Below are 21152 nucleotides of genomic sequence, written 5' to 3'. Positions count from 1 at the left end.
ATATGAACTTTTTGCAAAAACCCTTTAAATTACCAGTTTGATTCACTTTAAACTGTCTGCGTTTCGCCCCTCTTGTGCTTCCTGAACACAAAATTTCAGCTCTTAATATGTCGCATTGCAGCCAAAAATGCATGCAAACATACAGATCAATGGCCACTAATTGATTTGGCGGGTTTACCAAACATTTGGTAATCCCGGTTTTACGCTAATACAGGGTTTCTTGACTGAACAATTTGATTTTTTTTAATAAATGCTAGAACGTGATAAGCTCAAACTGTCGCAGGACGCGGGAAATTGTGTTTCATTCTAAGCATGAACAGTGTCAGTGGCGGCGGAACACCTTGGCGGGGGGGGGGGGAGGGGCACTGGCGACTAATTTGGTCCCATTCTTTCCATAATCAAAGGGGGGCACGGTGCCCCAGTCCCCCTCTGTTCCGCCGCCTATGAGCATGAACACTGGCCGATCCAAAGTAGGAAATGTACCCCTCCAGGCTCCAGTCCATCAGCGCCTGAAATTAGCCACTTAGCTCGCACAAGAAAGAAATTAGACTACCTATATTGATTTATATTAAACAGCAAGGTTAGATACACCGCAGTGAAATTCGAATTTTTTTTTTTGTTGGAGCCTGGAGGTTGCCTGGAGCCTTTTGAGGCTGTGGCCTCCCCCGCACCATCCAGAACCACTTTTCTGGATCCCTGGTGATAACAGAGTCCAGAGTCAACAGTCTGACCAGTCTGAGCTGAGTTCATCTTTATATCTATGATTTTACCGGATTTACCCCATTAGATGCCACCCGGGTGGCGTCGATCGATACCCCACATCCGGAGTCACACCGGTCTCCGTGCCTGAAGCCGCCCCTGCTCCGGTTCAGTCCGGCGCGTTCTGGTACTTTTCCACTGTTTACGTCGTGAGGTCAGCTGTTTCGATTGACGTCATAGACTAGCCTTCGCAACGCGGCTCTGTGATTGGTGGACGTCTGAGGGCCTGGCGTCCCGGCCCCGCCCACAACCGCGTGCGCGCGGCGGTTGCATCACTCTGGCTCGCGCTGATGTGTCGGGGTCCGTTCATGTGCCGCGGAGCCGGGTTTCGTTCGACCCCGGCTGTTTCCCGTGCGCAGTTTTCCGCCGGTCTGTCTGAGAGTCGGTCGTGTCGTGTTGTGGACGTTTCGCACTCGGGACATAGCGGGCGTGCTTCCGTCCGGTGACTCGGACCGTCGGCTGTCTGTGGACTGTGAGTGCGTGAAGGAGTTGAAGCTGGAACTCCCGAGTGTCGTAGCACTCATGACAAGGACACACCAAGGTTAATTTTAGCTGATAGTAGGAAACTTTGGGTCTGTGATCATGAAGTTTTCAAGATGTTTCAGAGGTCTGGCGCAAATGCTGGACACCTACTCAGGGTACAAGCCGTCTCCGTTGTCCATCAAACAGTTCATCGATTTCGGTAAGTGTCTCCTGTTGACACTGGCACGCCACTGGCACTTGCTTTGACTTGTCGAGCTATTTCTTGTATAGCTTTTATATCTTATTGTTGGGACGCTGTTGTGCTGGACTGTGTTTTATAAACGATTATTTCCCTTTTTATTTATTGTGTATCACCGTTCCTAGCGCGGTTTTTCGTCCGTCTTGGTCTCCACTCCAGGTTATGTAATTATAGGTATCTTGGTGTAAATATCCCCTGCGATAAAGCTTTGTTTTGGTTTGCCCGCGAACGTCTCGTGTTTTTCCACGCGCTGTTTTGGTATGAGCGTCCCAAACACCGTTCCGCTATGTCAGCGATCTCGCCCAAGGCCGGCCGTCGGCTGGGAGCCTGTCGGGGCCATCTCAATCTGGGCCGGGCCGCAAATTCCCAATAGTGCTACACGCTAGGCACAGCCCGGGCGGGTGACGTCACGGTGTCGTCACTCGCGTCCGGGGCATGCGCATGGGGGCCCGCTCGGCTCTGGAGGCGCCGGCGGCAGGCGGCTCAGAGAGATCTGCACGGCCGATGGGAGCGGGTTCCGAGATGTGCACGGCCGATGGGAGGGCTCGAAGACCACTGCTCCATGATGCCTTTAATAGTCAACTACACTGCGACCGATTTATCGGGTATATCCGACGCAGAAGTTGCGGCGAAAGAAGAGTTGAAAGAGTAGTTGAGGTAGAAGAACAGTAAATTTCAAGCCCAGCGGCGTATTTAGAAAATCGCGAAGGGGGGGCAAGGGTTTGGAGGGCGCCATACGGTCGCGAGATAAAAATCCGCTCAGCGGGAGGGGGGGTGGGGGGTGGAGGCGTTTTCGGTATATGTCAAGTTTACGTCCTAAGCACATATCAATGATAATTGTTTCACATTCCTACGTATTTTGACGTGCTGAATCCAAAAATCATACTTACATGTCTCGCAAGAACAAAATTATCACCAATACACTAAGCAATTACACCTTCCCACAACACACGATCAAAACAAATCGAGAGGAAATTGAAAGTGTCCAGCCTTGCCATTTGTGAAAAATATTTTGTCCTTTTTTAATGTCGAGAAATAAAAACATTCAATATATTATAAAAATAAATAGGAAATATGTAAAAAATATTTATTTAAAAAGAAATATTATTATTAGAAATAGAATAGCAAAACAACAAAGGGGAAATGTTGGGAACCGGGGTTATTGGCTGGGGGGGGAGGAAAGGAAAATCCTGAGAACTGGGGGGCGATTACTTGTGCAAAGTTGGCCAAAATCAAGAATGATATCTAACAGTTGCTATTCAACTGTGAATAATGACGTCATAATATTTCTCGCGGCGAAGCAGCGCAGTGCCGAGGGCAATGCCTTAGGAGAGATTACAGGCAAGAGTAAATCAAATATTTTTAGGTTAAGTGGTTATGTATCTGGCTTCAGGCCGAAGGCCTGAAGCCTGATGCATGACCACTTAACCTAAAAATATTTGATTTACTCTTGCCTGCAATCTATTCCTGCAAGCAACTTTTTCCTTATCCCCGGTAGGCAAAAATCAGTAGGTTAGGTTAGGTTAGGTTAGGTTAGGTTAGGTTAGGTTAGGTTAGGTTAGGTTAGGTTAGGTTAGGTTAGGTCAAGTCAGGTAAGGTTAGGTTAGGTAACAATTAGATTTGAGGCAAGAACCCCGATTCCTAAAATTTCCCAAATATTGTAACCATTCTTATCGTATTTTTCTCCATCCCCTCCCCACAAACCCCGGTTCCCGACATTTCCCTATGACGTCATTTTCATTTTTTCTCTCCCCCACCCATGAACCCCGATCCCCAACATTTCCCTGTTTTTCTAACCCTCCCCACCCAATAACCCCGGTTCCCAACATTTCCCCTTTGTTGTTTTGCTATTCTATTTCTAATAATAATATTTCTTTTTAAATAAATATTTTTTACATATTTCCTATCTATTTTTATAATATATTGAATGTTTTTATTTCTCGACATTAAAAAAAGACAAAATATTTTTCACAAATGGCAACGCTGGACACTTTCAATTTCCTCTCGATTTGTTTTGATCGTGTGTTGTGGGAAGGTGTAATTGCTTAGTGTATTGGTGATAATTTTGTTCTTGCGAGACATGTAAGTATGATTTTTGGATTCAGCATGTCAAAATATGTAAGATTATGAAAGAAATATCATTGAAATGTGCTTAGGACGTAAACTTGACATTTACCGCGTTTTCTTACCACGCCACCAGTTTTTTTTTTTGCGTGACTTGGTATGGTAATTGGTAGGTTATGCTGCATTGATTTGGCATCGTGTGTATTTTGTTTTTACTCCAGGCCAAAAAAGGTCAAGTCACCCGCTCAGCTTAAGTGGCAATGCTTAAAACTTTTTTTTTAAGTTAAAGCACTTGACATGACCTGACGACCTTGCTTTTAGCAACTATGGTTTGCATTTTTAGAGCACGTGTAAGAGCAATGTACCAAAAGGTGTGCCCCTCCCGCTCACCCACTTCCCTCTCTCCCCGAGGAAAAAAACGGAAGCTCGTAACGTAGTGGCACCTTTTTCGGATCTTTTTTAACCGCATGTCTGAAGAAACCTCCTGGTGCGGGCTCATCTCACACGTGACAAAAAGGTTGCAAGTTATTGGCTATAGGTACTAAGTTCCTAGTAAAGAAGAGTTTGTGAAATGCTGCGCCGAAGGCGCGCGAAATTTTTGAAAACAACCTTTTCCTCCGCTTTTTAGGCACATCTTTTGCGTGCTCACTGTTCAAAGCTCTTCCCGCTCTTTTACCAAATTTGAAGGTGTAAAAAATACCTAAGGTTTGGTGGGGCCGATGCCACACAAGCTGCATAGAAAGCTTCGCCCATGGGTGACGATGTAGAAATTTAGAAAAGTTTATTGGCGGTGGCATACACACCGACACCAGGTCACCATATCGGATTGATACCGGAGCGCGAGGTGCGTAAACACAAGCGCACAACGAGAAGGCGGCAACAACAGAAAGAGAAACCATAACAGGGCTGTTCCTCATGAGATCGATTAGTCTTCTCGGGCTTCTCATCCAAATTACCTCGACCAGCCCTCATGACCTTCTCACAGATGCATACAGTGTTGAGCACCTTCAATCACCGAAACTTGGACGCCAATGGGTAGAAGGGCGGCGATCAAAAGGGGGCGCCAATAGGTAAGAAGCCAGAAGGCTCCGATCAACAATCAACAGGAGGGTGCCACCATGGGTGAGAGGGCGGCAAGGAACAGGAGAGCACCAATATATAGGAAGGTGGCGATCAACGAGAGGTCGCCAATGGGTAGGAGGGTGGTCATCAACAGGAAGTCGCCAATGAGTGGAAGGGTGACGATTAACAGGAGGGTGGCAATGGTGAGGAGGGCGCCTTTGCCCGAGGATGACATTGAACAGGAGGGCGTCTGTGAGGAGGGCGCCGATTTAACAGGAAGGTGTCAGTGGATAGGAGGGCGGCGATCAACAGGAGGGCGCCAGTGGTTAGGAGGGTGGCGATCAACACGAGGGCGCCAATAGGTAGAAGGGCCCCGATTAGCATTCAACAGGAGGGACTAGGAAACCAATAGGTAGGAGGGCGCCAATGGCTAGAAGGGCGGCACTCAACAAGAGGGTGCCAAAAGGGAGGAGGGCGGCCATAAAAATTTCACATGAGGGCGCAATAGATAAGAGGGCGCCAATAATTATGAGGGCGCCGACCAGAAAAATGGTAGCAATGTGTAGCAGGGTGGCGACCTACAGGAGGGCGCCTTCGGGTGAGAGGGCGTCTATTTACAGGAGAGCACCAATAGGTAGGAGTACACCGATCAAATGAGGGCACCAGTGGGCAGGAAGGCAGCGATCCTATAGGCTTACGTATCCAGTCGCGATTGTTTTTCGATTCGATTCTATCACAAGACCCCTCCAATCGCAAAGGGCGCCTTCTGCGCCCAAGGGGGGGGGGGCATGGCCCAGTGGCCCCTCCCTGCCTACGCCCCTGTTCAAGCCAGTTTCTGAACTCTTCTCGGGTTTTGACGTTACATCTCAAAGTCAAGGTTGAGGTATCATCTTTGCAGTTCACGTCGATGTTTGAAAAGCCTGAAGATTCAAATTTTTCCGAAAAAAAACACATCCTTTTCCATCTTGCACCACAGGTACAGAAACAACACCACCCACAAATCCAACACAAATTACAGTCTAATAGGTGTAACACCAACACGGCCTTCAAATCCAACATCCAGCGCACTCGGCCAAGGCCATCAATCAAGGGCAGGCCGTAATAGGCCCTTGAATTCGCGCCTTAGGTCCGCGTGTGATTCGTGCATAGACTCGTATATTGTCGTCATAGACTTTCCTTAACCTGTATCTGAACTAGCGAATAGATCCCCACCTCGTCTGACTATTGGCTGATGGATGTGACGTCACATAACCCCCAGGCCAATGAGCATGGGCGTAAGGTTATGACGTCATCTCCCGCGAAAACCAGCCAGTCAGCGCTGGAGGTGCGTAGCGTGTAGCATTATTGGGAATTTGCGGCCGGGCCGGGCGGCCGCCTGGACCCGTCTCTCCACTATACGTTACGCTACCTACTCGATGGGAAGCGGGACCATTCATTCATGTGTCCGCTCAACCAATAGCAGCACCAGTCAGCTATTTAAAAGCATTATGATGTTGATATGCTGATGGCCCTCAACACACCGCGGTCCCCTTGACCCCAACGATACTCCGGTCCTAACGGCCCTCGAAATACCCTTCTCCTGGTAGCTCCCACGATATCCCGCTCCTGATGGCCTCCAGTACCCCTCTCCTGACTGCTCCTGCGTGTCTCCATCTGCTCAGGGACCACGGCCTCGGAGCGGCAGAGTTTCCAGTTCCTGCGTCAGGAACTGCCGGTGCGTCTGGCCAACATCATGATGGAGATTCAGCTGCTGCCGGAGAGCCTGCTGTCGCAGCCGTCCTGCCGTCGCGTGGTGGACTGGTACCAGCAGAGCTTCAGCGAGCTGCTCCAGTTCTGCGCCGCCAACCCGGAGAGCTCGGCCGCTCGAGATGAGTGAGTGAGGCGCGGCGCTCACTGGTGTTATATGGTAGTCTTGTCATGATTACTGCTACTTACTTTAGTTTCTTCATGCCGTATGTCGACGTTATCCTGCGCTGTAAAAATCCGGAGAATCTGTTTATCTGGGGACAGGTTTGTAGTGTGCGTTGATGTTTTTTTATTCGATCTATCGTTGGAAAAATACCAATGATTTCTCAACCAAACACTGGTCAGCTGGTATGCCTACATTACGGTCGAGCGGTCTATTGATGCCGACCGGCCCGATTCACAGTCATCTGTGACTTATTGCGCGTCTCTTCTCCGGTGCTCTTATCGCACATTCTGAGCACAACAAACGCCTTTTTGCGACAGCTTCTGCGAGTCGCTGGTAAACATCCGAAACCGGCACAGTGACGTAGTCCAGACGATGGCGAAGGGCGTCATCGAGCTCAAGGACAGCACGCGCGTCGACTGCTCCACGGAGAACAACATTCAGTACTTCCTCGACCGTTTCTACATGAACCGCATCAGCATCCGCATGTTGATCAACCAGCACACGCTGCTGTTCGGCTCCGGGCTGGGCGGCGACCCGCGGCACATCGGCTGCATTGACCCGTACTGCGACGTGGTTGAGGTGATCAAGGACGCGGCAGCCAGCGCGCGCTTCCTCTGCGAGCGCTACTACCTGGCCTGTCCGGAGCTGGTCGTCTCACAGTTCAACGGTGAGAGACGCTGGCACACGGAGTTTTCCTGTGGGGAGGAGTAGGGGTAGAGGTTGTTGTTTGCTAACATTTTTATCGACGGTGATTTTACCATTTGCGTACTTGCGTACTTACCCGCTATCAGAGACGTGAACAAGAGTCGCACGTCTTTTTTTGTGATCGTACAAAAAGTCCGCTTGTTGTGTGTAGTTTGCGTATCTCGTTCTCGCTGTCCTCTCACTGCTGTCCTCTCACTGAGCATTAGTGCGTAAGTTGTAGTTGCACGGCTCCCCGTACTGAGACGCGGGGTTACGGACTAAGTAGTGACTGACGGTCCGCCTCCCCCCGACCCCGTCTGGTTCACAGAGACCTTCCAGCGCTCCAACAAACACACCGGTGAGTGAACTTTGACCCACCCCTATCCGCGGTTTCTTTAGCTAAACACGACAAGAGCGTGTGCCTGTCTGTCAAAAAGTGATGTGATGACATTTCGAGTGGCCCCAAGACCCAAGGGCGCAACTTTTTGCCTTCGCTCAATGCGAAGATCGTTAGGCTGCGCGGTCTGCCCGCAATATCTTGTCGTTTTTTTCACTTCATAATCTTTGTGATCAATGATTACGGAGCGAGCGAAGCGAGCGGAGTCTTACGTAGAATAACGGAAATTTCTGAGTATGAGCGGCCGGCCGGCCGGCCGGCCGTGCGGACGCTTTTGCGAGGCTTATATCTCAGCAACCACTTGACCGATTTACACGCGGTAATTTTTGTAGGGTAGCTTCATTCCTTCTACCAAGTATTGGACTATTCCCGATGCATGTGGGTGACCCCTTATGCACGTGCCACGTGCAAAACGAAGAGGTGTCACTTTTGTAATTGTTGCAATATCTCGGTAACTACTTGGCCGATTGCGCTGAAACTTGGCATGTAGGTAGGCACCCACTAGGCACTGCATATCCATGTGCCAGAGTTGGGGTGCTGCTGCACGTGCGCACGTGCAGGGGTCGTTTCCAGATCTCGAGAACGGCTGGACCGATTGCGCTCAAATTTGGTACACGGTTAGGGACCAGTTAGTAGGGCGCCGTGCACAAGTCAGTTGGGACCCATTTAGCACGGGTGCACGTGCAGGGTGCTGCTCCCAGATCTCGAGAACGGCTGGGCCGATTGTGCTCAAATTTGGCACATCGCTAGAAACCGGTCAGTAGGGTGCCGTGCACAAGTCAGTTGGAGGTACCCCCTCGAAATTTCGCACGTGCAAGACTCACCCCCTCGCTCGCTCCGTTAGTCGCCCCAAAAGGCGCTATACTGGTAAGTATCGCTTCCGATCCTCACAATAAGTTTCATTCCATACCGTTGTTGTTTCACGACGCCTGTACTGTATCCTACATACAACTTGAAAAATCCCTTCGACCCAAACCAACGAACAACAAATAATTGACCTGACTGTGCCCGCGCCCGCCGGCAGACGCCCTTCCGCCGCCGATGCAGCTGACGTACGTGCCGTCGCACCTGTACCACATGCTGTTCGAGCTGCTGAAGAACGCCATGCGCGCGGTGGTGGAGAACCACCCGGCCGGCGCCGAACTGCCGCCCATCCAGCTGTACGTCATCCTCGGCGGAGAGGACCTCGTCATCAAGGTGGGTCACGCGCTGTCGAGATACCGAGGGCGCGCGGACTTTTTTCTTGTTATCCTGCGTTTTGGTTTTGTGTGAAGAAGTAAGCATAGTATGAGACATTTACCCTAGATACACGAGCAGGCCAATGCGCATTATCGAACACTGGCCGTGAATATATAAAGCGAATTTATTTTGCTGTGTATCGAAAGTAAACGGCCTAGACCTCGGGCCACGTATTGCCTACGGGCTGCCTAGGCCTCGGGCGCAACGCACCTGCTGCAACGCGATAATGGAGTCAGGAAAGACTTAGAGACGACTCATCTTGGCCGGCGCGAGGGCAGCAGGCCTCGATAGCCGACCAGCCAGGCTGCGGTCATTTAGCCGTGGAAGTTTAAAGGGACCCTCCCACCTTAACATTAGTTTTGAGTTGAGATAGCCAAATTGGTGGCCATGGCCTGAAAATACCGGTTTGGGCATTCACAACATCGAAAAATGCTTTAATTCGGAGATATGGAATTTCAAACTTGCAGTTTTCGGATTCTAAGGGGCTAATGCATTGGTATGCCCCCTTAGAATTTGTGACGTCAGCGTAGATCTAACGATTTTTAAATCTTTTACTAAAACGTTTGGCAGCACGCGGTGGTATATGCTGCTTTGCGCGCAACAAATGCCGCACTTTCAAATAAAGTCGCTAGGAACAGCGGAGATCCCAAAAAGTAAACAAAAGTAAAAGTCTAATATCTTGAAAACCGGTGAATATTTTTCGATGAAATTTGGTAGATAATCATTTTTGCTCTTTCTGAACCGAGCGACATCACTTTCATGCCAATTCATTAACTTTTTTGAAGGTGGGAGGGTCCCTTTAATAACACCTGACGTCGGTGACCTACTCTGGCGCCTGTTCGCCCGGGTTGGGCCGGTGTTTGGGAAAGCAGCACTGCAGCCAGACTAAGGCTGGGGGGATCCGTGCTATCGTAAGTTATATCGGACGTGGCTGCGAAACTTCTCTCGGTACGAAACTTCTCTTGATCGGAAGAAAATCGGAGGGATGAAAAAGAAAGAGCGGCAAATCGGAGCTACGTTGTACGTAAGTTGTTTCGCAGCGTTTAAATGCCAGTTTTACTACGATTTAAATGCCAAGCAGATCAGCTGACCTCGTAGTACCATGTCGATAAGGTCGAATTCCCCATACGTCTATAGTGTAAAAGTGACCCCTATTGCAAATGGGCTGTCAGGGACATCTCCTCCTCTGTAAATTTGGAGGGATCATGTGTCGGCATTCCCACGTTCGTTTCGGAGTCCATCTGTTCCATTTGGAGCCCGTCAGTTGGCGTCAAGAGTTGGCGCAGCGAGCGCCCCGAAGACTGCGTCTGCGCACGAGGCTTCGCGATGGAGGAGTATTTTGACGAAATCGCCCTCGCTGCAGAAGAAATAGAGGGACTTGTTGAGAAAGAGGAGGCCGCAGTGTGCCGACGACTTTAAACTGTACGCCAACGCCAAGACCAAGGCAATCAGGGGGCGCTCAGATGATCGGGAGGTCTCAATTGATCAGGGACCCACCAGGTGACCAGGGAACCCTCTGATAACCAGGGGTCCTTCCAGTAACCAGGGACTCCTTCAATAACCCCTCAGTAAACGTGGGCCACTCAGGCTACTGCAAGAGACAGGAGTCCCTTATAACCAGGGACCGGCAAGGTCTCTCAGGTCCGTTTTTGACAAAGCTGTTATTGATGTCATATGCGAGCCCTTTGCCACCAGCAGAGGGCCCTTTCAAGCCTTTTTAGGGCCGTTTAACGTCTCTTGAGTTTCCTTTGAGGCTAAGGGCCTCTTCAGCAGCCGAGGGGTCTTTGAGGCCTTTTAGAGGGCCTCTTAACGTCAGCTGAGGACCGTTGGACGCCATCTGAGGACCGTTTGGGGCCTTCTGATGGCCAGTATACGCCAACTGAGGGCTCTCTGACACCAGCTGAGGGCACGCTGACACCAACTGGGGGCCTCCTGACACCAGCTAAGGGCGCTTTTATATTTGACACGAGCTCAGGGCCCTTTGACGCCCTTTGAGACCTTCTGAGGTCCGTTTGACGCCAGCAGAGGACCCTTTGGGGTCATGTGAGGGCCCTTTGCTGCCTTCTAAGCGGCCTTTGAGGCTTTTTGAGGGCCGCTTGACGCCACCTGAGGACCGTTGCGGTTGGACTCCAGTTACGGACCGTTTGAGGCCTTCTGATGGCCATTTTGCGCCAACTGAGGACCGGGGGGCCCTCTGACACTAGCTGGGGGCCCTCTGACACCAGATAAGGGCCCTTTAAGGCCTTCTGAAGTCCGGCTAACGCTAGCGGAGGGCCTTTTGAGGCCAAATGAGGGCCCTTTGAGACCTTATAAGGGCTCCTTGAGGCTTTTGAGGGCCGCGTGACGGCATCTGAGGACCGTTGTACTCCAGCTGACGACCGTTTGAGGCCTTCAGATGGACTTTTGGCGCCAGCTGAGGAGGGCTCACTGACACCAGCTGGGGGCCCTCTGACACAAGCTAAGGACTCTTTAAGGCCTTCGGAGGGTCGTTTGACGCGAGCTCAGGGCCCTCTGACGCAGGTTTAGGGCCCTTTGACGCCCTTTAAGGTCTTCTGAGGTAGGTTTAACGTTGGCTGAGAGCCCTTTGAACCCATCTGAGGGCCCTTTGAGGCCATCTTGTGGCCCTTCATTTGGCCATCTGAGGGCCCTTTGACACCAGATGAGGGCCATTTGGCGCTAACCGAGGGCCCTTCGAGACCATCTGAGGACCCGGTGAACCCATCTGTGGGCCCTTTGAGGTCTTTTGAGGGCCATTGAAACTTCACCACAATACCCCTGGCTGCGCTACTGGGCATTTATGGACTCGTATGGGCCTGCTGGGGAACGAGATGGGCCCTCCCGGTCTTTTTAATCATTATTTCAGTTCATTTTACATGGTCTTCGGCGGTCTAAAGATTAGGGGCCCCAACTCGAATGGGGGGAGGCCCGTGTGCCCTCTCCTGTGTGTGGCCTTGCCGACACTACACCGCTTCCCCTCCCTCCGCCATAAACGCACCGCTGCACTGCTAGGCGCCGACAAATACGGACCGGCGCCGCAACCGGCTCCCCCGCGGCCTGCCTCGCGTTGACATAGCCCTTCCCGAACACCAGTGTAACCCCCACGCGGCCTAGGTATCGCCGCGCCCACCTGTCCGCGGCGCGGCCTCTGATAGCGTATCGGATCATTGATGGTGCGATACATGTTTTGGTCAGATTTTCGCAATTAACGCGAAAAATTGCCCAAAACATTTTTTAAATTTCAAAATTGAAAAAAATAATTACAGAAATGACGTGAAAGTGACCGTTTTCAACGTGTAAATTTAAAACGCTCTAGCGCAGCCATTTTTGAAGAAATCGACTTCAAATTTTGCACACGTGTTCATCAACCATATTTGTTTAACATATATTTCGGTTTTGTGAAAATTTTGAAAATTTCTTATATTTTTCTCTTGAGAAAGAGGTAAAGCTTCGCTACGATCGGCCTTCCGATCGACCGAGAAGATTCGTAAAGTTAGTTCGTATCTTCACCATTTGCGATACAACTTGCGTATCTACTTAGCCTACGATGTGATGGATCCCTCCAATATCTGTTCCGATTCAACTTACGTTTGATCGCAACTGCGAGGTGCCTTGCGATCACATGGATCCCCCCAGCCTAAAGCGTTCTGTAGCGAGCGGTTCCTTCTGGACGCCGTCTCGACATCGTGCCTGGCTCCTTTGTAGTGTTGCAGCAGGCGTGTTTCGCCCGAGGGGACGGGCAACCTTCGAGTACCGTTATGGTGTTGAGACCGGGCTGTCAGCCAAGCGCCGTGCCAATGTACAAATGGTGCACGCCGAACTACGGTCTATCGTATTGGTGATCGCCGTTCTCTGCGTACATTAGCGCTGGAAATTCAGCATGCATCTGCTCAGCCGCATTGGAATTCAGCCATTACGTGTGTTCGTTGATAGTATCGTCTCTTGGGAAGGTTAGGAGTTACATAATTACTCCTCCCCCTCCCCCACCCTGAGCGCCTGACGTCTGTCCAACAGAGTCGGGTTTTTTCCACTCGGCCCTGGAGCCGGTTGTTACGTCATTTGCAAATGCAGAGGGACTATGGAGACGGGACAGTCCCTGCTGCGGAGAATATGACGGGAGATTTCGCGAGGTGACGTGATGCTGGCTTAGAAATCGCCAGATTTCAGTCAGCTGTATGCAGAAGGCGGATTGAGCCGGTTGAGAAGGAAGGACGTGGATTGAATGGGAACCGGTCGGAGTGTAGTGTAGTTTTAACCGGTCAGGTTGTAGCGTGGATTGAACCGGTCGGGTTCCACTGGTGTTGTGGATGGAGCCAGTCTGACGAACTGGAGAGGGTCGGGTATGATAAATCGATCTGGCCCCGGTGAGCTAGTACGGTGTGGCTTTAGCTGGTTCGTGCAGCTCGATTCTGGGAATTGGGAGTCACACGGTCGATAGGTCTGTGTTGAGTGTGGCCCGTTCCGCCCGAGGTCATGCACTATTCCACGGAGTTCCAGCTCGTGCTGGCCGAAAAGGTGAAGCAAACACTGGTGGACGAGGAGCGCTGCTTTTGGTATTTCCTGCTTATATGATATTTATTAACATTAGAATGCAATTTCCACTGTTCTGTAGTCTTACAGTTTTATAATACAGTAAGTTCTACAGTCAGTTACAGTTCTGTAATACAATTATAATCACTCGAAGTGATATACCACAGTCTGTTCAGTGCTCCGCTCGTTTGATGTGACGGCTATTTAGCTGGATACGACAGCCCCGATGTGTACACGCACCCCGCGAACCCGGTCCAGTGTTGAGAGGCGATGTGTTTATCAGCACTCTGTTCTGGAGGGGGTGTGTTGGACCGTTGACTAAAGACAGACCGTTGTGATGGTTCGGGCAGTGCCGGGCTGTTGACCGAGAGAGGCCCCTGCTCTGGGGGCGGGGTGGGGCAAGCTGATGACGGAATTGAGTTATGGGATCTGTCAGATGCCCGTCCAGCACTAACAGGACTGAGTTATTGGCGCAGCGTGGTTACCAGGTGCTCGACAAGCAGGCTGTTTGTTTTGTTTTGCTGGTTGGATTGGAATGCTATCTGCCGTCAAGGATCCATGTGCCTTAGAGTCAGACCGTGCGTCTTGCCTTAGTCTGGGCCCTGTAGGATGGACACGTTTCAGTGCCCCAGTTCATTGCCGTTTGGGCTCTCTTCTTTTTCCACGCACATATAGCTGCTCCAGCCTCCAGGTGTGGATCGAGTGGCTGATTATCGCCGGCCGTCTGACCCAGCGTTCATCTCCCTGGCCTTGGCGGGTGGCCGGCGGACGCGGAAGGATGCCGGCTCGGTTTCGGCATCATACAAGGACGGGGGCGGTGCGGCGGTGAGCCAGCCGCACTCCCGGGCCACTGACGCTGAATCAGGGTCGGCTCGGTCGGTTCAGCCGGCCATTGGTATTGATATTGGCAATTTACATTGGCCGGGTGTGTGTGGAAACCCGAAACAGTACCACCGGAAGGATCTACTAGCCAAACCCGTGACTTGCGGCCGGGCTTACATCAGCTGCCGAGCCCCCGGGGCAATGCCGGCGGAAATCACCTGACCGCATTGTTTACGACTGAGACGGGCTTTGGCCAGTTGCCGGCACTGCGTTGAGTAACCACCTGTATCGGCTGTCTTCTACGACGTCTTATGGGTTATACCCTGCGGTGGACGGTCGATTGACTCCGTGTTGAGGATTCGCCCTAGCGTCTTTGCCGACGTTTTAGGGGGATATCCAGCACTCACCACAGAACAGCAAAGTGAATAAGTTTACAAACGGATTTGCTGTCGACGTTCAATGCGAACTCCGTGTGTATTGCGCCGTTGTTCGTGGTTATTTGCGGCTCTGTGTCGATGGTGACGTGCATGCTGAAAGGGGACGTTGCATCACCCTGCAATAAGCTCCATGACTCTCCATTCTGTGCAGACGGCGGGTGTTCGCTGCGATACGGCATCCCCCAGTCATTAGTCACAGCCTGCCATGAGCCCCTGTCTGTGGCCATTCTTATAAAGAAAAGAACGGAGGGACGCTCCGTCATTTCTGAGATTAGACGGAATTTGGTTATCATAAAAGGACGAAGACGAAAGACGGAACCCGTTAAAAGAACGAAGCCAGATTGACGCTACCCCCACCCAAAAGGACGCGTTTCCGTATCATAAAGAGACAAAGACGCCTCTGGTGACGTAAGACTTTGCGTTGTTCGTGAAAAATAACGCATCAGAAATAGCGCTGCTCTTCAGCAGCGCTTTTTTACGGCATTGATACGATATTTAGCTAGTTGCGAGAGCAACTTGTGCGAAATGTGTTTCAGGCTGCGTGCTAATCGATATGTGAACTGTATGACATTGGTCGGGAGTTATTTCACACGAAAATTAGTCAATTTCACATGCAGACCAAGTACCTATAGACCGCCACCTTATCGTTCTGCAGCTATCGTTGTTTATCGGGCATACACATTAACAGGCAGGATTGGACACCTTGAGATGCAATATCCAGTAAGTGGTAGGTGTTTACTGTTTGCAACTGCCTCCCAGTAGCTCCACCCTCACCTGGCCTGTGTCCTGTGTCCTCTGGCGCCTCGACTGGTATCACGGTTGGAGGTCTGAGTCACGTGGCACTACAACTTCTCGTTAGCACTTAAAGTTCTTGTTTGCACGCAGAGAAATTCGTATACACTCCACCACGCTCAAGCGCTCTCGCTGGACTGTCCTCGCTGTCCCCACACAGAGAAGATCCACAGGCCATTTCTTCCCCCGCTCCCCCTCCCCCCTCTTTAGTGTCAGTTCGTCAAAACAACACCTGCGCCCCCCGTCTCTCTCTCTCTCTCTCTACCTACTCCTTCCCTCTCTCCCTCCCTTTCATCCCGAGCCGCCGCGCGCCGCGTCGTCCCCTTGAGCGAAAGATGCCTTATCAGTATCCCCTCCTCTTTTATCTCTGCCGCTTGTCCCGAGCCGCCACGCTAACTCAGGGTGTCTGCGTTGAAACAATCTTTGGTGGGTTTCAGCCTAGCAGGAAAGACTACAACATATTACATACTTCGCCTATCTATATTATCCTTGATCGTAGCCAAGGCCTCTGGCCAAGGCTATGTATCGTAGCAGACAACAGTCCCCGGTCCCATAAAAATTCAAATGTGATCCCAAATAATTGCAGGTTCTCATTTTATTATACCCATATAGCGATCACACAGTATTTTCTTAGTCTTATTGCATTCTTTGTGACGAAATTTATAAGAAAATATTGCAGGAAATAATTCCTGTTTCATTTACTAAAGCTCTTGATCATTTAGACGAAAAACGCATCCTAGCAAAACAACGAAGGGGGAGGGGTAGAGGGACGGAACCTTTATGATAACCAAAAAGGACGGAATCGTTTAATTCATTGAGTTCTTTTTTTCCTTCCGTCCCTCCGTCCTTTTTCTTTATAAGAATGGCCTCTGTCCGCCATAACCGGTCCCACAGCCCCGGAGCCCGGGGCCGTCCCAGGCGGGCGCCGTGTGCGCAGCCGCCGCCAGCCGTCCCTGACACGCAGCGATCGGTGCCAGGCACGCACACTCCCCCCCCCCCCCGCCTCTTCCCCGTCCCCACCGGCCCACGCACAAAGCGCCAGGGGAGCGGCGGCAGGCCGCTCTCGCCGGCCGGACGCGCAGGGGTGACGCCAGGCGGGGAGTCTAGGGGGTATTGGGTGCTGTGCGAAACGCTGCGGGCTTGGATAGGAATTTGTTCATGGCGGGTAATTGAAATGGTGAGAAACGGTTATGGTGAGAATACGAGTCATATCTTTTATTGTGTTGCATTGCTCATTTTACGTTGATTGCTCGTAGGTAGCTATGTTGTTACAATCATCATGTAATAGCATTAGCTCACCGTTCCTTGGTTTCCGTTTCAGCATTCTGCCGTGAGCCGTCATTAACTCCCTGTTGTTCCGCTTGCTGTCATATTTATTATGCATGTCTCTGTTTTCAGATCTGCGACCGTGGCGGCGGCGTATCGCGAGCCACCTCGGAGCGTCTGTTCCAGTACCTGTACTCGACGGCGCCGCGTCCTCCGCAGGACCCCAGCACTCCGCCGCTGGCAGGTGGGTCGCTGGGCTCCCGTACTGAGCACTGTGCCTTCACAGCCGGTGGGCACACCACCCAGCCTTACATGCAGATTCAGTCCGTACCGCTCTTTGCTGTAACCACATCGCTTAGCTTCACTGACAGGCGGTACCTTTTAGTCTTCCCCTACCCCTCGATCAGACCAACTGGTAGGCAGGTAACCTCTGACCTATCAAAAAGAGATCGTTACCGGCTTTCGTCCGTCTCTGAGCAGTCGGCTGTCGTGACGGAGCTGATTGGAAGAAGCCCCCCGCTCCCGAGACTCTCAGGTAGGATCTACAGCTGTGCCGACCGATCGGGCTATGACGTGCGCCGGGCTGGCTGCGGGTCGATCGGGCGGCGGGCTGGGACGGTCGAGTGAAGCTCCGCTTTTATTGGACCTTTGCACCGCTGACGTGGCACCGGGAGTCGAAAGGGCGTCTCTGCAGCGCAGATGTAGTCGGAGGAGCGGCAGTGGGCACGTCTCACGGCGGGGGAATGGTTTGTGTTCGAATTCCTGCACGGTCTGGAGGCTCCAACATTTCACTTTTGTTTAGTAGAGCGGAATGCAGAGTGTGATTTATGTGAGCTGGCGTCCAAATTGCACGTCGGTATTGATGGATCGAGGAATACGGATGGTTCATATTTAACCAAACGAACACTTGTGCATTTTTCATTGAGTTGACACTGAATCGAGTGTGAGTGTCTTTGAACGCATCCATGCAGAAACCCGACTCGAAACGCTGTTTATTTTATCGAGCTACATCATAACTGCTGCAAAGACACACGTCAGTGCTGCACGTTTTCATCAGCTGCATTCCTTCTCAGTACCCGCTGTTGTTTTGTTTATCACCGCTAACGAACTAAGCGGACAACCTGTCCGTTATCAGCAGGGGAGGGGCAGCATATTTACTCTGTCACCGCGGGCGGCTCGTCACGACAAACCGGATCAAACCAGCCTACCGACCGGCCAGCGTGCCTGTTCGGTAGGGCTCGCACCCTGCCCATCTCTGCCACCCAGTGGTGGACCGAGCCGACCCCACCTCCACGATATTAACCACACGGTACAAACAGGGCTGCACTTTGCACCGCGGCGGACAGACAACCGCCCGGCAGTTGTGATAACTGGCCAGATGATTTAACGGGATGTGTGTACATATGTTTGACTTTCGCCCTGTCGTGGAAGAGTCGCCGCGTAGTTCAAGGCTGGGCGGGTCAAAGGGCGCTGTGCTGTGGTATTCATCACTGATAAAACATGCTAGTAGTTGACACTGAATAAATGCGCATCAGTTTTGATTGGTTTGATTATATGTATCAGTTCGGCACACTGCTGTGGTGTCACTTAGTTCGACATCATGATTGATATGAATCGTCATCGTTTATTTCTCAATTGTCCCGCCTGATTATCATACTATCCGTGTATCTCCATAGTCTCGCCATTCTCGCGATTTTAGCATATCGCACCATCTGTTCCGCCGCCAGGTTACGGATACGGGCTGCCTCTCTCCCGGCTGTACGCGCGCTACTTTCAGGGCGACCTGGTCATCAACTCGTGCGAGGGCTACGGCACGGACGCCACCATCTTCCTCAAGGTACGAGACGCCGCAGCTGCCCTTCAGGTCGACCTCTAACCGGTGACAGCCAGTGTGCAGAGATGATGATGATGACATGAACAGTTTTCTAGCTTCTGGCATGGGCTATGATGACTTGCATGTTACCGGTTTTTCTCCGACTTCTCATCCTGCTAGGCAGGTTTTTGAAACGTATTGCGTAGTTACGAAGAACTTCATAGGGCGTCTTTTCCACTGGATGCTGGAGTTGTCTTACGTAATGTCGAGTAATGTTTGGCACGGGTGACTGATTGGTATTCACACCGGGCATATCTCGCTGATCGCATCCCCCGACTGTGTTCGACAGGCCCTGGCGCAGGACATGAAGGAGGTGCTGCCGCTGTACAACCGGGCAGCGCAGCAGCACTACCAGAACGGCTCCCAGGCGCCTGACTGGTCCTCCGTGCTGGGGTCCTCCGGAGCGCGACCCCGCTCGACCCCCACCGACAGCCCTCCGAAACCGGCCTCTTCCACCGCGCGGAAACCCAGCCGGCCGGCCTCCGCCGCCGTCAGCAGTCTGAGGAACATCAGCACGGGCAGCGCCGCCTCCGGTCAGGGCCAGAAGGCGGCGTAGCCTCGCGGCTGTCCGGCTGGGTCGGGAGATCCCTGCAGCGTCGGGCTCCGGTCGGTTGAGCAGATGTCGCGGAGAGGCGACTGTGGCGCCGCGGTGACTGAAGCGTCACCTGGATTAGAGCATCCTCCGCTCTTCTTTGACTCGCCGGCGATCAGTGAACTGAAATACTGTGTAATTGTCTGTCTGTTGTCTGAACGATCAGCTAATGGCTGAGGACACTTGGTCTTGGAGTGGTGGAACACAGAAACGGGTCTCTGCGAGTGTGCTTTGTTTGAGCTGTGTGTCATTGGTGTCGTTTGTACTTAGACATGACCGGTCGCCGCTCGTGTGTCGTGTCCATTGTCTGCAGTGAGGTGCGATGGTCGGAATAAGGGAGGGGCGGGGGTCCAGTGCATGGACAGAGTGGTTGGGACGCTCCTAGGCAGAGATCCTATGGGATTGTCCCTTGGTCGTCTCAGGGAGCTCGTATCAGCGGGAGCGGGCCGAAATCTGGCTGTTTGTAAACAATGCAGTGACATGTGACGGTAGCCCGTCGCAAGTACGGTTAGGCGTGTTCTTGTGATGAGCGGAGGCTTTGTATGGAAATACTGGGCAAGGTTTTAAGCCGTTTGTTTAGCTTTTGGTAATGCTTCGTGGATCGAAGCTCAACGCCTTTTAGTTGTGTATTTCGGTCGCTGCCTTTCTTATGCAGGAGTGTATTTACCAATTATGTATGTAAATTGGTTATCGTACAGCTCCGTTCAGCATCAACGTGAGATCCGCCGGACTAGCTGGTGCATCTGCGTTTCGTAGGTCGCCTATCCGTGTCCCAACCTTCTGTAATCGACCCTTGCCGCGATGTTTCCTGTGTTCAGAGCTTTCCATGAATAACCTCGATATTTTTTCACTTTTCTACCATGCCTAGCCTTGAAATTTCAAACATGACATTCGCGATCGGTGTCTTCAAGCATACCATCCAATGACTTGCTCGTTGGGGTATGGTATTTGTCGAGTGCCCACGGGCTTTTATTGCATCGATGCGAATATATTTATTTGCCGGTGTTTTACTTTGTTTGTTTGCCGTTACATCAACACGTTGCACATTGCGCCGCTGCATGTGCTACGCTGCCCCGAATCTTTGTGACTGCGGACACCAGTCTGGATATATCAGATCTTTGTATCTTTTTAAATGTTCAGCGACTTGAAGGATTCCGGAACGGACTATGTGAAGCGAAACGAGATGACTGTAATCGCGACGCCCCGTGTGGATTGTACATGATGGTAATACATCCGTACAAACGTACATACATGATTACATAATTGTGCAGAAAAGCTAGTTTATGAGCTATTCACAATGCTATTTTACATTTAATGGCATTTTAACTCACCAAGAGATGCGAAAAACAATGAAAAAGTGAACCACTAAAATTACTTGCGTGACCCGGCGTGCAGGGGTGTCGTTTTCCGAAAATGATTGGTAGGGCCCAAAGGCGGCGGCCGGCCACATGTGGCGGGGCTTAAAAGGTAGGGTACCCCCAAATCTGCCTTTCTCATCGGATTTCGGCCACTTATTTTTTCGCCCTGGTCATTGACAAGACAAACCAAAATCTAAAAAAAAAAAAACATTTTGGAAGTCTAGGTCCTCAACGAGCTCCATGCACAAAACGTGCAGTTAAATAGGCAGTTATAATAGTGTCGGAGGAATGCACGCCATTCTGAAAGAGGCCCACGCCGACTTAAAAGCACGGCTGTGCTGAAAGGGGCCAGGGACGGTTTTGATGGCCCAAGCCGAATGAAAAAGACGGCTACGGGGCCAGGAACGGCTTTGAAGGCCCACGCCAATCGCAGGGTACGACAACTAACGAGGTCTCGAAACACCACGATAGTTAGAAAGACCTGCTTGCCAAAATAAAAGGATGACGGTACAAGCCGGCATTCAGAAAGTTACATGCCCGACCATGAAGAAGCAGAGAGATACGTCATCGACTTATCAGACAAAAAAGTTCATTTATTCAAATAACCACCGCTAAGACAAACACATTTCGCGCAGCGCTTCGGCCTT

General features: G+C 51.4%; 1 protein-coding gene across 2 annotated transcripts; it reads left to right on the top strand.

Moving 5' to 3' along the window:
• Positions 1-1016: 1016 nt before the first annotated feature.
• LOC122363910 (pyruvate dehydrogenase (acetyl-transferring) kinase, mitochondrial-like) lies at positions 1017-20393 on the top strand. 2 transcript variants are annotated; one of them, XM_043333727.1, is made up of 8 exons: positions 1017-1441; positions 6268-6478; positions 6836-7185; positions 7531-7560; positions 8624-8796; positions 16815-16926; positions 18410-18519; positions 18845-20393. In XM_043333727.1, the coding sequence occupies exons 1-8, from the start codon at positions 1342-1344 to the stop codon at positions 19109-19111; spliced, it is 1353 nt and encodes a 450-aa protein (XP_043189662.1). In that variant the 5' UTR covers positions 1017-1341; the 3' UTR covers positions 19112-20393. The 2 variants fall into 2 exon arrangements, 1 of the variants encoding a protein (XP_043189662.1); XR_006253453.1 differs by having other exon boundaries at positions 1030-1441; positions 16815-18519.
• Positions 20394-21152: the final 759 nt, after the last annotated feature.

The sequence above is a fragment of the Amphibalanus amphitrite genome, unplaced genomic scaffold, assembly GCF_019059575.1.
Source record: "Amphibalanus amphitrite isolate SeventyFive unplaced genomic scaffold, NRLGWU_Aamphi_draft 000647F_arrow, whole genome shotgun sequence".
NCBI classification, from domain to species: domain Eukaryota; kingdom Metazoa; phylum Arthropoda; class Thecostraca; order Balanomorpha; family Balanidae; genus Amphibalanus; species Amphibalanus amphitrite.
The sequence above is the reverse complement of the archived record's forward strand: the minus strand, read 5'-3'. Positions and strand labels throughout refer to the sequence as shown.